An 18430-nucleotide genomic window follows, 5' to 3' on the forward strand; every position below is an offset into this window, starting at 1 on the left:
CACACGTACGTCTTGCCTATCCCTTTTCCTGACGATGACATAATCGATGAGATGCCAATGCTTTGAGCGAGGGTGCATCCATGACGTCCTGTTACGGGTAGGGAGGCAGAAAACTGTGTTGGTTATCAGCAGTTCGTGCTCTGCACAGGTCTGAAGCAAAAGCAATCCATATGGGTTGCAGTGGCCCACACCGTACTTTCCAATCACTCCATCCCAGGAGATGTAGTCAGAGCCACCTCTAGCATTGAAGTCCCCAATAATGATGAGCTTGTCTGCTTTAGGGATAGCAGCAATGGCAGAGTGAAGGTCCTCGTAGAACTTCGCCTTCACTTCATCCGGGTTGGTCATAGTTGGGGCGTAGGCACTGACAATGGTGAGGTGCTTCTGGCCAGATGCCAGTGGGAGTTTCATGGTCATAAGCCTATCGTTGACTCCCTTTGGGATTCCAGCTAGCTTGCTGATAAGTGCTGTTTTTACTGCAAAACCAACGCCAGCCTCACGTCGCTCTTCGCTTCCTCGTCCACTCCAGAAGAAGGTGTAACCAGAACCCTGTTCACAGAGCTCGCCTTCGCCTGCAAGCCGAGTCTCACTCAAGGCTGCGATGTCAATGTTGTATCTGACGAGTTCGGATGCAACTAGTGCCGTTCTCCTTTGGGGTCTGTCCGCGTTATCTCTGTCCAGGAGAGTCCTTATGTTCCAAGCACCAATGGTGAGAGGAACGATCCTTGTTTTTTTCTTTTCTTTCTTGTTGTTTCGACCGCTGATGTAGGGTCCCCGCCAGCCGCGGTATGCTGGCCAGGGTGATATGGAGCAGGCAATTTTTAGGGCACCTTTTCTAGCCCCTTCCTCATGCCAGGGAGGTGAGCAGTGCATTCCTAAAGAGGGCTGCTCAGACGCTCAGACGGCTGCCGAGCTCCATCGCTGCTCCTGTCGACGAAGAACGACCCTATGGCCTGAGCCGCCTGCGTGCAGGTCTGCGGCTGCGACTGCCAGTGTACCCACACCTGTCGTTTCGTCGCTCGCCTGTCGCCACAGGACTTGGGGGTGATGAAATGATGAAGGATGAAAGGTCGTTTTGGATGACTAATGACTTGCGCGATGAGTTTGTTTAAAGTGAAGAGGAGTTGCGCAACGTCAACCTCACTCTCTCGTCCGGGTCCACCAATTTCCAGTGGCAAGACTAAGTCGAGACGACTGGAGGATGAGCACGGATGCAGTGGATGACCAAGATATCCTTTCGGTGTCTCATCTTGCTCTCTGCACTCCACAGTGCGTTGCTGTAACCGCCTTCCTCTCTGTTGAACCGATAGGTTTCTTCCGCAGATTCTGTCGGATCCAGACTTCGCATGCATGGGTAGACACACCCCGGGGGCCAACTGCGTGTGGCATGCACACAGCACGGTGGAGCTAGATGGCCGTCGGTGGCTCTCCTGAGCCAACGCCCTTTTGTGGATCTCCATAAGGGTGTCTAGCCACCCGCCTCACCAGTCCCGGAAGGGAGCGGTGGGAGTGCCGGTTTAGTCGCCGGCAACCCGACCCTGAACAGGTTGTACTGGATTACAGGTTACCAGTAGCAGATCTAATGACCTGACCTGACCTGCCGAGTATAATACAATGACAGAGTCACACGTTTGGACTGTTTACAGAATACACGTATGACAGTCTTGGCCAGATTGGTGGGGACAGGTTCATTAATCCACAGTGGAAGAAAAATGCAGTTATCATAATCGTAATCTTTCTTCTCTATCAGTATAAATATATCGGTAATTGATGCATAGCGATAGCACAAACAATTTCTCCAGGCAATAAGTTCTTTCTCTGGACAGGAAAATCTTTTTTTGTAGATTATCAACTGTCGGTTGTAATTTACATTCTCTTATCTCAACGCTAGTATCCATTGTATTTGATGAGCGCCAATGCATAATTAACATGGTAGTTTATCACATCATTCATTGTCCAGGCACTCGGACATGGGACAAGAAAGAGTCAATGATCCACAACACAGATCACAAACGTGTGAAGCGACTGTCCGATTTAGGGCGCACAGGTCACGCTGACTACAAAACTTCACGTGCAGAACGGACAGTTCAACGCACTACACACTGGACAGCTCTGAACAAGTGTCAGAAGAGATTTCCTTCATTATTCAATGTAAATAATTAAACATTAAATACGCTCCATACCTTGTCTTTCAGAGAAACACAACCACACCTTTGCAAGAACATCAACAAAAAGTCACAATGAAAAACATCCTCTGACACCATTAAAACCACCAAAACACTAGAGCAACCAAAACACCGCTCGTTCCACACGGCCAAACCAGAGAGACACACAGAGGCACACAGATATAGACCAAATTGCACACGCCCACACAAATACCCACACACAGACACACAGACACAGACACACAGATATAGATCAGCTTGCACACGCCCACACACATACCCACACAGACACTCAGGTACAGACACACAGAGACACACAGACGTAGATCAGCTTGCATACGCCCACACACATACCCACACAGACACACAGGTACAGACACACAGAGACACACAGATATAGGCCAACTTGCACACGCCCAAACACATACCGACACATGCACACAGATACAGACACACAGATACAGATCAGCTTGCACATGCCCACGCATATACCTACACAGACACACAGACACAGACAGACAGACAGACAGACACACACACACACACACCCTCCACCCATTCCCCCAACACACAGATAAAGCCATATCTCCCTTCATACAACCACAAACACTCCAAGCCAACAACTGACCCTCAGGTAGGTTCCGTAGATGTCGTACACGAGGATGGAGGTGACGGCGATGACCTCTGATGACCCCGTGGAGGTCACGGCCATAAGGATCATACACAGCATCATCACTGATCCGGGCTTCCCAAGCAGACGGGAGGCAACCACTGGTGGCACCAGACCTGGCAGAGAGAGAGAGAGAGAGAGAGAGAGAGAGAGAGAGAGACAGACAGACAGACAGACAGACAGACAGAGACAGAGAGAACACTGAAACTGAAACTGAACACTGAAATGTTTAATGTCATTAGCTGAAAAGCTCTAGTGACATAGTAGGTACAAATCAGAACAAAAATTGTGCGAAATAGATAGCCGTGGCGAAGTGGTTAGCGTCGCGGACTGACGGCTGGGAGGACGCGGGTTTGAATCCCAGCGGAGGTGGGTTTTTCGGCCTGTGGCCGGCTCCTACCCAGAGTTGAGTGTGCTGTGGGCTTAAATGGGGAGACTGGGACCACACAGTCGAGTGTCATCCACTTCAAGGATGCGTCTTTGGGTGTGTTGCTCTAATTACCTGACCAACACTGCAAGTGTCTGTATCTCTCGGGCCTGGTTAACGCCGGGATATCATTATGACAGGAAGCGTAGAGTACAGCCTTGTCACGCAGTCCCAAACCAAAATAGACCTCCATAGCAACATCGTCATCATCATCGTCATCCTCCTCCTCCTTCATCGTCATCAATATGAACAAAATAGTCTCAAAAGTCTGTGGCCTTTCATGCCCTGCTCTCATGGTGACCTCAGTTTCGATACCCCTCCACTTCCGTGCTTGGGGTGAGTCCTGTCAATGTCTTCAGTGTCGGCAGATTCATGGGGGGCTGTTGTTTGAGGGACGTGGTGGCGGTCTCCACTCTGGGAGGGACGCTCACTCAGTCTGGCTCCGCGACTAAGCCATTATTGTCGTTAGTAGGGGGCTTAGTAGGTGGTGTCCTAAGTACGTTATAAACAGAACAGGCACCACTGAACACCACCGAAGTGACTCAGCAGCAGTGCAGGGTCTCCTCTGGTGTGTGGCCTCCTGGCGACCTAACATCGATGGTTCCCTGTGGAATGCCGACGCTGGAACTGCGACGGACGAACCCGGGTGTAGCCGTGTATGGGGGAATCTAAATGAGCGGCGTGGAAGTAAAACTGCACGCAGGAATTTTTTTTTTCCTTTTTTTTTTTTTTTTTAAATGGGTGGCGCTGTAGTGTAGCGACGTGCTTTCCCTTGGGAGAGCAGCCCGAATTTCACACAGAGAAATCTGTTGTGATAAAAAGAGAAATACAAATACAATACAAAGTGGAACGGAAAGGAAAAAACACAATTGAAGCAAAATAAACTATTACGGGACAAGGGACACAAGGGGGGGGGGGGAGGGGGGGGGGGGGCGTACTGTGCCTTTTTTCCCAGTCGTTAGTCTCCACGGTTTGGATAGTACACAGGAAAGAAAGTACATATAATCCACATGATAATCATTTAAGCGTGTGACATCGACATACATCATATCAATATAAACACATAACAAAGTACGTATAAAACATATAATGATTATTTAAGCTGTAATATCGAAACACATCATATCAGTACGAACACATCATAAAAATATATTGTCGAAATTGACCAACCAAATGTAACCCTTTTTGTCTATGCCTTTCTTTTTTCTTTTTTTTTTCTTCTTTTTTCCCCTCATAGAACCATGCTACGTTTTTAATTGATTAATGGGTATTTGGACCGATTGTAGACGTTTTACGTATATGTTTTGCCTCAGATACATATAGTTTGCTAGTGATAGTATCATCTCTTCATTTTCTGTCATCAGTATGCCGAACAAATCTTTTCTCTGCGCTGGAGCTGTATTGAAAAGGGTACAGTTGTTGTTGTTTTTCGCAGTTCTTCGTATCTTTTGCAGTTGAATATGAAATGATTTTCATCTTCTGGGCTTTCGCCACACATTGGACAAGGGAATTTTGCTCTGTCTGAATCGAGCCATTTTTTTTGTTGGCATTCAGTCCAAGTGCTCTCAATGTGAGTCTCGCGAAGCAGATTTTATGCCACTTGTTTGTTACGATCTTAATATATTTCTCTTTTTGAAATATTGACTTAAATGAATTTATACCTATCATTGCTCTCTATACCTCCGTGCCAGTTTTGTTCGTAACATGTTATAAGTCTATCTTTAAATTCCGATACAAAGCCGCTCTCGTGCTTTACTCCATGGCACATCCAAACAAGACCGAATCTATGTTCCTTTTGTGTTTTCTTGATGTGGAATACCCAGTTTTATTCGTCCTTCCTCTCTTGCAGCGGCAGCATCTCGTATGCTTTTGCCCACATAATCGTGATGTTGGCAGTCTTGTAAGTTTGAACTATCATTTTTTTGCATTTTACACTGAGAGAGAGAGAGAGAGAGAGAGAGAGAGAGAGAGAGAGAGAGAGAGGTGGGGGAGAGAGAGGGAAAGAGATAGAGGCGGAGGTAGAGAGAGGGAGAGAGAGAGAGAGGGGAAGGGGGGGGGGGTGGGGGGTCGTGGGGGTCAGCTGTGCAGTGTCAGTTTCAGTTTCTCAACGAGGTGTCATTGCGATCGGACAAATCCGTGTAACAGCAACAACATAGTCACTTGTGTCCGACAATGACCATCAGAACAACAGAGAAGGCAACTGCTGTCCCAACTATCTGGGCTGGAATTTGATTATAGTGGAGAGTGTCTTGCCCAAGTTACATCCCCGCTCCCTCGACCAAGAGGGTTCTAGGACAGTAGGTGTTGGGAACAGCGAAGTCAAACTAGCCCCCGAGGCTGCAGCGCTAAGAGCCAGTACAGAGTATTAGTCCTTCACATAAGACTAAGCTGTAAATGCCTGGGATAATGGAAACGAGAACATACCCAGCATGCACATCCTCAAAAACGAAGTATGGCTGCCTACATGGCGGGGTTTGAATTACGCAAGTGTCCATCCATCTCCTATTTCAAACTATACTGAAAAGATGTCAGCTACGTTTGTAAAATTGCATGTCTCTAATAATCAAATCATACATTTTGCGTCAGTCTACTATCCCAAAGGTCCAAGTAAGCAAAATACAAATTGGTTGCGAACATTAAATTGCTCAAAAGAAAGATGGATCGTCGGGGGAGATTTTAATTCCCATGCTCCCTTCTGGGATAGTGATTGTCAAATAATATCTCATCCTGACTTTGTTGAAAATATTGTTGATTCATCGTTGCATTTACTTAACGATGGGAGGATTACACGTATCCCAGATGTGGCTCATCATAGAGCATCGGCACTTGACCTAACCTCCATATCACCATCTCTAGCTTTAACAGTACAGTGGGATACTGGGGATGATCCACTAGGCAGTGATCATGTGCCAATCACACTGTCTTTTAAGGATTGTAATATATCTAAATACAGCGGAGGAGACGAAATCCCAAAATTCAATTACAAATATGCAAACTGGGAAACATTTCAAAACTATCTTACGAACATTTCTGAAAGTGAAATTTTTTGTGAAGATTTAAATGTTTTTTATAACAACTTTCAAAAATCAATTATTGGAGCTGCTGAAATAGCAATTCCCAAAAAAGGTTCAAAGAGGAGTGACATTTTTTCTGGAAATGTTTGGTGGAATGATGCATGTGCGGAGGCTGTAAATACAAAGAAACTAGCATACCTAACATGGTTGAAACTCAGAAAAGTACGTGATGAAGATGTAAAAGAAGCCGCTCATAAAGAAATGTGTTACACAAAAATCAAGGCGAATAGAATCATAGCCCGAGAAAAAAGACAATACTGGTCACAGTTCTGTTTGAATGAAGTATCTGACCATAAGGATATGAAGAAAGTGTGGGCCAAAATGAAAGAAATGAAATCAGGCATTGTTCTCCAAGACTATCCTATTAAAACAAAAGATAAAGAGTTTCTGTTCCCTCAAGAGAAGGCTGAAGAATTTGTTTGTATGTATTCTAAAACAGGCAGTGTAGATAGTTTGTCAACTAAACAAAAGACTTTAAGAGAGGAAGAAGAAATCAGTGACAAATATAGAGATCCTACCCCACAAAATGATAATACAATCAATTCGGCAATAACTTTACATGAGGTAAAGAACGCTATTCATTTGTTGAGTAACAAAAATGTGTCAGTTGGTAAGGATGTAGTATCTTACACCATGTTAAACCATTTGCCAGAAAACTGGTTGATTATATTACATACATTATTTCAAAAGTGCTGGGAATGTGGACAAATCCCTGAGGTATGGAAAACTTCCATTGTAACTCCTGTATTAAAACAGAGTAAACCTCGAACAGAAGCTTCGAGTTACAGACCTATTTCGGTTACCTCCCACGTTGGGAAAGTCATGGAGAAAATTGTAAATATTAGAATGGTGTATTACTGTGACAAAAATAACATAATTCCGCCAGCTCAAACTGGATTCCGGAAAGGAAGATCTACAATTGATCATCTGACCCGTCTCACTACCCAAATTAAAAAACAGTTTTCTAAGCGAAAAAGTATCCTTGCGTCCTTCTTCGATCTTACTAAAGCTTATGACCGAGTGTGGCATAGCAGACTGTTATTTAAGCTGAAACAAATTGGTCTGTCGGGTCATGTTTATGACTATGTTAAATCCTTTTTAAGTGGGAGATATATAGTGGCAAAAGTGGGAGTAACTTTATCAACCTCTAGGCCTATAAACATGGGAATCCCGCAGGGTTCCATTATTTCTCCATTGTTGTTCAACATTATGCTTTATGATTTACATACATGTTTTTCATCATCTACCAAGCTGGCTCAATATGCTGATGATATTGCTATATGGATTCAGACATCCTTGAGGAAAAGGACAAGCCTACATTACATAAATTATGTACAGAAACATTTTCAGGGTGAACTCGATAGACTGAGTAGCTATATGCAATCTAATGGTTTTGAGTTTTCTGTAGAAAAAACACATTTGATCCTCTTTAATAATGGTTATAATCCCAGCAAACTACCACGTTTTTTTTTAGGAGGACGTGAAATATTTTTCAAGTCGGAAATCAAATTTCTTGGGATCCTATTTACTTCAAAACTAAACTGGAAGAAACACATTGATTCAATGGTGACTAAAGCAGTTAAAAGTTTAAATTTCTTAAAAATTGTAAGTCACTCTCCTTGGGGACAAGACTCCAAAATTCTTTTACATTTAGCGACATCTCTCGTAAGATCAAGATTGACCTACGGTCAAGAAATTTTCTTTTCTGCCCCGCCGACGTTCCTAAAGAAGCTGCGAATAATTGACAGTAAAGCTGTGAAACTGGCTTTAGGGGTACCTGTGCATACTAAGACCTCAGAAGCCTATAAGCTTGCGGGTATTCTACCACTAGATGAAATCAGAAAATTAAGTTCTGCTAAATATATTGTGAGATGTACAGCAGTGGATGATTTTGAGGAATTAAATATTAGGTCTGATATTGATTTTCCAAAAAATGCACAAAATAATTCAAATCTACAAACCATTCGCACATATGTGTCAGATATTTTAAATTCTTCAGACATTGATTTGCATGATATGGCACCTCGTGTTCTGGTGCCACCTGTCCCTCCCTGGGAGTTAACAAAAGCAAACGTCAACATATGTGCTTCTGACACAACAAAAGGAGAATCTCCACATATAATAGCAGCATCTGTCAGAATTGAATTAGAAGAAAATTTTGATTATCATTTAAAAGTTTACACTGATGGCTCGGTCCTGGATGATAGCAGTGCAGGATCTGCTTTTGTCATTCCTGACCTAAAAACAGAAAAATCATATTATTTAGGTAAGGGACATTCAATTTTTACAGCTGAATTGGTGGCCATCCTTATGGCTTTAAATCATCTTGTTGATATACCAATCATAATAAGTAATATCCTATTTTGTGTTGATTCTCAATCTGTCTTAAAAGGTTTGCTCCTTTTTGAGAATAATCAAAGAGAAGATTTATTTTTTGAAATTAGGTATTTATTGCACTCCCTATTTGTGAAGGGTACAAATGTTGATTTTTGTTGGATACCATCCCACACTGGATTCCGTTATAACGACCAAGCAGATAGGGCAGCAAAAAGGGGAGCAAACAATCATATTGATAGTATAAAAGTATATTGCCCATTGTCATACAAGGAAATAAGCAATATACTAGAAAGAGACTTTTATAGGTGCTTGAATTCAAGTCTAAAACCTCGTCAGTTGACTCTCTCAGACTTTGGTCCGATTCGCAGACCAATTCTGAGCTTAGCTCTCAGACTATTATCAAATTCATTACGGAGCAAGTATTGTTCTAATGTCAAGTGTATATGCTTTAATAACCTGACAATTGAGCATATAATTTTTCACTGTAGCTTGATGAAGCCTTTTGTACACGAAAGTGTGTCTTCACAAGTGACTGAGAACGTTGATGTTTTTGACTTTTTGCATTCATTATCAGTTGTTTCGCTTGTCAGTTTAACGACTTCTCTTTTACGAAGTCCTTTAAGTAATTTCCTGTAACTGTATTTAGAGGGTTTTTTGTTTGTTTGTTTGTTTGTTTGTTTGTTTGTTTTGTTTTTCTTTCAAATTTCACCCACATTTTTACCCTCATTTGCCCAGTTTCCCCAAACCCTCCATTTATCCACATCTCCCACCCCTTCTAACCGATAATACTCAGATGTATTCATAAATACTTTTACAAAATGTCTTCAATCACCGATATGTGTGACGGGACATTAAACAAAAATTCCTTCCTTCCTTGTTTTAAACTGATCTTTCTCATCTTTAACATTACATTTTGAAATTATACTCAATGCATAAAAAATTTGTGTGTTTTACTCTCAGTGTACAGGGTTTCACTATGTTCATTCGCCCAAGTGGTCTTTTTCGGAAAATACTAAAATCAATACGACGAGTGGACTTTATAGATCTATTGGCTCAGCCCTGAAGGTCATGGGCAAAAATCAATTGCGTACACATATTTATACACATTCAAAGCGCGTGCTCATATTCTTCGCGAACGCGAACGACGCCATTTTGTTTCAAGTTGTTGACCTGCCCGTTCAATCCTATATTCAATGGACAATACACGATAACATGTGATGGAAAGTTGGAGAAGGAGATCGTTAAATATTTATTCAGAGAAAGATTTGTGAACGCCTCATCACTTACTGGATTATGGCCCCAAACTGCCATAAAAATACCCACAGAATCAGTCGGAATTCACAGTTAAAAATAATAAACCATGTGAGTTAATACCCTTGAATTGATGAAACGTAAAAATTTCCAGTCTTGACTTTTCTCAAAATGAAGTCCTTTTCACTTCATACGACGTTTAGAAGTACTTGTACTTGTCTCTACATGTTATTAGTTTAACAAAATACTCAAATTTCATATCAACTTTAAAACTATAAAACCAGAATGAACATAAAAGAGAAATTGAATCGACCGTGTCAACCGGGTGTAACTAACTGAAACTTGTACATCTATCTAGATCTAGAGAAAACGGCTAAATGTTGCAGTGTGATTAGGGCGATAGCCACGTCTCCTTTACCGTGGACTTAAAAAGAATTTTTAATTGCCCTTAAAGATTTTTTTGAATGCCCAAGATACACCAGAATAATATGATTTAAACAGCGTTCTCATTGCGAATACCGCAATCGATATATCGCCCTTTAAAAAAGCATGTTTAAATATTATATTTTTGAACGTCAGTTAAGGAGCCACGACAATGGAATGGGTAAGACAGTTTCTTCTCACCCGAACACGCGGAGTTCGAATCTGCCGTTAGGACTCGTTTTTTTCTTTTTCTTTTAACCTGAAGCTTTATAATAACAAATACAGAACACATTTTAACGATTAGATTTTTTTAAAAAGTGTGTCACAAGTGAGTTTTGAAGGCACTGCCTCTTTTGTTTATTTTTTGTGCCCATCCTAGAGGTGCAATATTGTTTTAAACAAGATGACTGGAAATAACTGATTTTTTCCTATTTTTATGCCTAATTTGGTATCAACTGACAAAGTATTTGCAGAGAAAATGGCAATGTTAAAGTTTACCACGGACACACAGACACACACACACACAGACAAAGGAACACCGGGTTAAAACATAAACTCACTTTGTTTACACAAGTGAGTCAAAAACCACACCACAGAAAAAAAACAACCTCCCCCCCCCCCAAAAAAAAAGGTAAAAAAACACACCAAAAAACAACAACAAAAAAACACGGCAACCTCTACCAGCATCAGTCGGGGCACACACACTGGACCTGTACTGAGCTACCACTGTATCAGCTGTGTGTTTATATCAACACACAGCGAAAATTCACCTGCGGGACGTGTGCGGCTAAATACATAAACGACAAAATTGCAGAGGAATTCCTGGCGATCCAGCAGTCTCTCAAAGCCAACGCTGTGCCGGAAACACTGCTGAGTACTGCCCCACACCAAGACAGAGCATCGGGCGTGTCTGACACATCCGTCAGCCAGCTAATTATCTCCCACCACCAGGAAACCACCACAGTGCTGCGAAACATCGAGGCAGCCATGACGACCCTAGCTGAGCAGGTACAGCTGGCAGAGGAAACGAGAGGCGATGCCTTGGCTCAACTAATTTGTGACAGATACACAGTCACTCAACAGTTACCACAGTCTTCGGAGATAAGGGGAGAGAAAAAGCCCCGCAGCGAGCAGAGAAAAGACGACCACACTACTCCGGTCCCTTCCGCATCGCTTCCGGACACCATCCCTCTCGCTGATGTAATGCCAAGACACCAGACTGCGCCCCTTCCACTCCCCCTCCCCCTCCCCTCACTACAAATCCCTCTCAACCTTTCCGTACCACACGGAACCCCCCTCCCTCCACCTCTAACCATCTCTGCAGCACAGGAGGAAAAGCCCCCCTCACCACGCCTCACCAGCCAGCAGCAAGCCCGACACCCACAGAGATGTCGGAAGATAGCAGCGATGACGATGACAACACGTGCGCCAGTTCCTGCGAAGAAGAAGACGAGACAGATAAGCATACCGTGAACAAGGAGACCGTCAATAGTGAAGAGACAGACCCCTCTCTCCCCCACCTCCTCATAGTGCATGACTCCACCCTGAACGACGTAGACAGTGCTAGACTAGGGAAATCATACGGACTAAAAGTAACAAAAAGAAAGGCTAGCACAGTAAAAGACTGTGGTGCAGAAGTAGACGACAACCTCGACGCCATCATGCTACATGTCGGGGTGAACGACCTGAAAACAAGGGAACCAGAGGCAGTAGGGACTGATATCAAAAACCACATCTATATGCTCCTCAGAAAAAACAACAAGAGGAAAATAATTATCAGCAAGACAGCACCAACAAGGGACGAACATCTCAACGCTAAAGGAGCCGTTCTGAACGCCCTGCTGTATGCTGAGTTCCTGACTGAGGAGAGGGTGTCCTTCATCTCCCACCACAAACTGCAGAGACAGGAGAAGAAGGGACACTTCCTGAAGGACGGCCTCCACCCATCACAGAAGGGGTCTGGCATCATGGCTGGCAACATTGGTCGCCATGTGCACGGTCTCTTCTGGGAGAAGGCCAAAAGACGGGGACAACACAGGAGCGCTCCTGTCAGTCGGGCCAGTGGACAGACGAGGGACAGAGACGCCGGGCGCAGTGACCAGGTGACCAGAGGCGACCAGCGTCACCATGACAACGTGCCACAGGGCAAGAGGAGGGGCCGCTACCACATGCATTATCCGGACCACCACGGTGACAGACATCCCAGGCGTGATGACCACAACACCCTTCATCGGGATCATCTCTATAGCAGGCACTGCCATGACAACTACAGCAGGCGGTACCGGTACAACGTCCGTGACTGGGACAACCACCGCCGTGACTGGGACAGGGACGACAACCACCGCCGTGACTGGGACAGGGACGACAACCACCGCCGTGACTTGGACAGGGACGACAACCACCGTCCTGGTGACAACCGCCATCGTGACTGGGACAACTACCGCCGTGACTGGGACAGGGACGACAATCACCGTCCTGGTGACAACCGCCATCGTGACTGGGACAAATACCGCAACAGTCATCGTGGCCGGGACAACCGCCGCTTCCGAGATGACAACCACCGTGCCTACCAAGACGAGAGACGCTACCACGACAACCACCACCGATACACTGGTCAGACAAGGCTCCACCCGGACAGAGACGATAGGATCACTGCTTTCCGGGGGCATCAGAGAAGCCGTGACTACCGTGCGTCCCGTCATAGTGATCGTCGAGACAGACACTATATTCACTGGACTGACAGATAGTGAGACACGCTTAATGTAAGGTACTGTCTACAAGATAAGTCCTGGAAGTATGCGTTTTACTGACCATTATGTTACACTGACCTTAGCACTGTACCAACACAAACAGATACTTGATAAAACGATTGTCATTTCTCCTGAAGACCATAGCACCGTAGCACAGAATTAGAGACACCATTAAATCAAATACCGTTGTGAAGATACTGTCGTGGAACATCAAAGGTTTTAGGGAAACTATCGACGGAACAAAAACAAACAAGTTCACAGAAAAAGAAGTGACAGATTTATTTTCAAGCTATGATATCGTTATTTGCCAGGAAACACACCTGGACAGGGATAAGACCAAAGATATATTTTTACCTGGCTTTGCAACAGGGGTACACTACTGTAGGACAAAGCGAGCAAAGGCACAGAAAGCCTCTGGTGGAATATCTGTATTTGTGAAAGAATATTTAAGACCAGGTATTAAGTTCCTGCCACAGAGCAGTAGTGACATTGTGTGGATGCTGATAAAAAGTTTTAATACAGATCAAGACACTTATGTTGGCTGTGTATACATACCACCTGAATTCTCCTCCTTTGAACGTGACCACACACGGGACATATGGGAACAACTAGATAAGGATGTAGAACTGTTTACCACAAAAGGTAATGTCATTTTGTGTGGTGACTTCAATGCACGAACTGGTATGCTAGATGATTTTATCCAGATGGACGGTGAGAACAATATGTATGATATCCCATTTAACTACACATGTGATTATGTGCACAAAAGAAGTTCGTCAGATAAAGTAGTACAGAAATATGGAAGAAGGTTTGTTAAACTATGTATGGAAAATAATATGTATATTTTAAATGGGAGAACTCTTGGTGACTTACATGGTAACCCCACATGCTTTTCGCCAACAGGGAAAAGTGTCGTAGATTACTTTACGTGTTCCCAGGACCTTATGCGAAAGGTGATGAAATGCAAGGTAAAAAATCTTACCATGTTTTCAGATCACTGTCCTATCGAATTGTTCATTCATCTACCAGTCACAAGAAAGAGTTCACCCCCTGTTAGTTCTGTCAGTAGAAAGGAATGTCCCACTTTAAGAGACTCAAAATACAACCGTTCTTTCTTTTGGGAGGAGGGCTCTGCCGAAAAGTTAGCATCAGCACTTAAGACTTTGTCAGTTTCAAATAAGATAATCTCTATTAACGAAGGACTCGAAAAAGTTAACTTCCGAAACGTACATACTGCCAAAGAAGAAATTGAAAACTCTGTGTCAAATCTCACAAACACTATTATTGCAGCGGCCGATTTATCGATCAAACATAAGATTAGATGCACGAAACGGAAAATGAAGCCGTCTAAAAAGTGGTTCACACATGACTGTTTCATTCAAAGGAAAGAGGTGCGATCCTTACTGAATGCATTGAACAGAAATCCTTTTAACAGAAATATTCAGAATAAATACTTTTCTTGCCTGAAAGCATACAAGAAGACCATAAAGAAAACAAAAAAGACGTACAGAAATGAACTTGTGAGAAGTTTAAACACAGCAATGGAGCACGACCCCCAAAAAGTTTGGAAAATACTATCTGAACTAAAAAATGCAGATAGTTCTACTCAACCGCAGAGACACACATTATCTGCAGGTAAATGGATTAATCATTTAGAAAACTTGATAAGTAGTGAAGTACCCGTTGATAAAGCTAGGAAAGAACACGTACAAAAAGAACTTGATAGGATAAAACAGACTATGCCAGTGTTTGTCCTGGACAATCCTTTTACGATGACTGAAATAATGCGAGCCGTAAAGAGTCTCAAGACCAATAAAGCCCCTGGTAAAGACGGAATTACAAGCGAAATGCTCAAAGCAAGCATGTCCAGCATCAGTGCTACTGTATGCAAGTTATTCAATGCCATATTTCAGACTGGTATTTATCCCAGTCAGTGGAAAGACGGAATAAATGTTCCTATCTTTAAAAGTGGAGACCCAACCAATCCTAACAATTATCGGGGTATAACACTCAACAGCACCTTTGGGAAACTGTTTTGTCAAGTTATCAACAGAAGAATTGAAACATACCTAGAACAAAACGAGTTACTAATAAAAGAGCAGGCTGGTTTCAGAAGGCATTCTAGAACCACTGATCACATATTCATCCTGAAAAAGATAATTGACAACACCTTAAATAAAAGAAATGGGCGTCTCTACAGCTGCTTTGTTGATTTTAATAAAGCATTTGACAATATATGGCATGATGCACTTCTTTTGAAACTAAACAAAATTGGGATCAATGGAAAATGTTTCCACATTATAAAAGAGATGTACCAAAATTCAACTGTATGTGGTAAATCAAACGACGGGTTCACAGATTCTATCGCAGTTAAAAAAGGAGTGCTTCAGGGAAATGTTATTAGCCCCACGCTATTCAATATTTTCATTAATGACATAAGAGAATATATACACGATGACACCTCACCATACATCAATGAAACAACCAAGACTCAGATCCCTTATCTGTTATATGCGGATGACATTGTGATGCTCTCGACAACAAAAGTCGGACTACAAAACAAACTAGACCAACTACATGAATACTGTCTGCAATGGGGGCTTAAAATCAACAGGGACAAAACAAAAGTCGTAATTTTCACAAAAAACGACCCCAAAATACCAGTGCTCTTTTCATGTGGCGATAACTGCATCGAAACGACGGATAGATATAAATACTTGGGAGTTATTTTTCATAAGAGTGGAAATTTTCACCTTGCTGAAGACCACTTAGCCAAACAAGGACATAAAGCAGCGCATGCTCTGAAACGCAGTGTGCGAGGGAAAGAAGTAAAAATTGATGTAATGATGCAACTGTTTGACATTTTAGTCACCCCAATTCTCAGTTACGGCGCTGAGGTGTGGTTTCCATTCAATCAAACTGCGACAAACTTCTCCACGCCCTCTATGCTGTTCAACCAATTTGATGCCTTTCTCTCCGCAAAATGCCCATCAGAAAATGTACATGTCAACTTCTGTAGGAGCTTAATGGGCGTACACAAAAGATCAATTAAGTTACCAGTCCTGGCAGAACTGGGCAGATACCCCATTTCTCTGACCGCAGTGTGTCAGGTCATCTCATTTTGGGTACACATCATAGAATCAAAAGAAGATAGCTATTTGAGGCAAGCATATGATGATATGTTATCGATGGATTCATTGGAAAAAGTTCCTTGGCTTAATTTTATCAAAAAGATACTGGTTTCAATTGGATTCTCCCACGTATGGGAGAACCAAGGCACACTCAGCATTAAGCGACTAAAATATTCAGTCTTGAATAAACTACAGGATAAATATGTTCAATATTGGAACAGCAGAAAGAACGAGACCATTTCAAGGCTCTCCTTTTATTGCAAAATTGCAAATACTTATACATTACAACCTTACCTGATCAGCTGCAAAAATACTAAACACAGAGGAGCACTATGTCGATTGCGAATAAGTGCACATGAACTTGAAATTGAGCGTGGACGTCACTACAACGTAACTAGGAAAGACCGGCTATGTAAATCATGTGGAGTTATAGAGGATGAACTGCATTTTCTGGACAAGTGTAGTGTGTACTCTGACTTGAGGTCTCGCCTACTTGTGACAGTCAATTCCCAGTCTTCGAATCATTGGCCAGATGGCACTGGCAACACAATAATCCAAAGGCCGAGTTCTCTGTTGCCACAAAATTATTTCCAACCAGAACTGGCAAAATACATATATGAATGCTTTAAAGTTCGCAGTCCATAACTATGTCTTATGGAATATCCTGCATGTGCTCACAACTTATTGCTTTTACTTTTTGTTTGCTTGTTGTGTTTAGTTTATAGTGTCCATAATTCCTATGATGGTTTTACGACAATTAAATGAGTTCTGAGTTCTGAGTTCACACACACACACAGCAACCGACCAGCATCAATCTGTGAGTCAGTCAGCAGCGGTGCCCCTTGCTGTGAGGACAGTGCGATGTAAGCCAGCCCCATGGTGGTGGACAGAGAGAAGGGGATGGCGAACCAGGCCAGGCCGCCCAACAGGAAGCCCAGCGCCCCCTGCCGGGGCTTGGCCGCCACGCTGCTCTGCCAGTACGACTGGTCCACAAACACCGTGCCGAAGTTGCCTGCACCACAAAGGGGGAAGGGGTGGGGAGGGAGGGAGGAGGAGGGGTGGAGGCCAGTGCTGAGTGCGTCGTCATCATTGTCATTGTCGTCGTCGTCGTCATTGTCGTCGTCATCGTCATTGTCGTCGTCGTCGTTATTGTCGTAGTCATCGTCATTGTTGTCGTCGTCATCGTTATTGTCGTCGTCGTCGTCGTCGGAGTCATCATCGTCATCTTTAACATAATCGTCGTCATCATCGTCACCGTCGTCATCATGAACGTCATCAACATGGTCATCAGCATGATAGTGATGCTAATTATTCTAATTACTACTACTACTACTACTACTACCACCACCACCACCACCACTACAACAACTACTTATGTTGCTGATAATGATAAATATTATAACAATCATAATTATGATGATAATAATGATAGTAATAACAGGGAACAAAAGCAGAAGAAGAAGAAGTATTTAGAATAGAATAGAACAGAATATGTCTTGATTACCAAGTGTACCGCGGTCACAAGGAATATTGGGGGAGGGGGGAGGGGGGGAGGATAGTACATAACAAGACACGAACAATAAATCGAAAATCATACACAAACACAGATACAGTAGAAATTAGGATACATACAAGTGCATATCAATATAAAAACTTGTGCGCGCGCGGATGAGGCTGATGACTAGATTTTCAGGTAGATAGTTGTTGATTGCACAATTTTATTTATCATTCTGGATTTGTTCGAGAGACAGGGCAATGACTGCTTTGGGGAAAAAAAACTATTGGCGAAGCAATTGGTTTTCGTCCTGAAACTTCTGTGCCGTCGACCAGAGGGGAGCATCTCGAAAATCCCAAAAGCTGGATGTTATTCGTCCTGGCTGATTGATTTTGCTTTTATGAGTAGCCGCTTATAATATATGTCTTCTAGAGCCGGTGATCTTGGTGGCAGTTTTTACGATTCTGTTAAGGGCTGCAACTTCTGCCTTGAAATGTTTCCGTACCAAACAGTAATAGCGAAGGTTGCACACTTTCAATGACTGCTCGGTAGAAATCAACCATGATTTCTTTTTTAATTCCGAACTTTTGGGGGCGCCGAAGAAAGTACAGGCGCTGTTGTGCTTTCTTAACAATGTTTTCCGTATTTTTCTCCCGTTTCAAATCGTTGGAAATGATCAGTCCGAGAAATTTAATTAAAGTCGCTGA

General features: G+C 43.0%; 1 protein-coding gene across 1 annotated transcript in view; it reads right to left on the bottom strand.

Annotated features, from left to right (window-relative positions):
* LOC143302021 (uncharacterized) overlaps positions 1-18430 on the bottom strand; it is a 78794-nt gene that overhangs the window by 16041 nt on the left and 44323 nt on the right. The window contains exons 10-11 of the mRNA XM_076616507.1: positions 17034-17240; positions 2794-2951 (exon numbers count right to left, since the gene is read on the bottom strand). Coding sequence (XP_076472622.1) covers positions 2794-2951; positions 17034-17240 — 365 coding nt within the window. The remainder of the gene's footprint in view (positions 1-2793; positions 2952-17033; positions 17241-18430) is intronic.

The sequence above is a fragment of the Babylonia areolata genome, chromosome 28, assembly GCF_041734735.1.
Source record: "Babylonia areolata isolate BAREFJ2019XMU chromosome 28, ASM4173473v1, whole genome shotgun sequence".
In the NCBI taxonomy this organism is placed as follows: domain Eukaryota; kingdom Metazoa; phylum Mollusca; class Gastropoda; order Neogastropoda; family Buccinidae; genus Babylonia; species Babylonia areolata.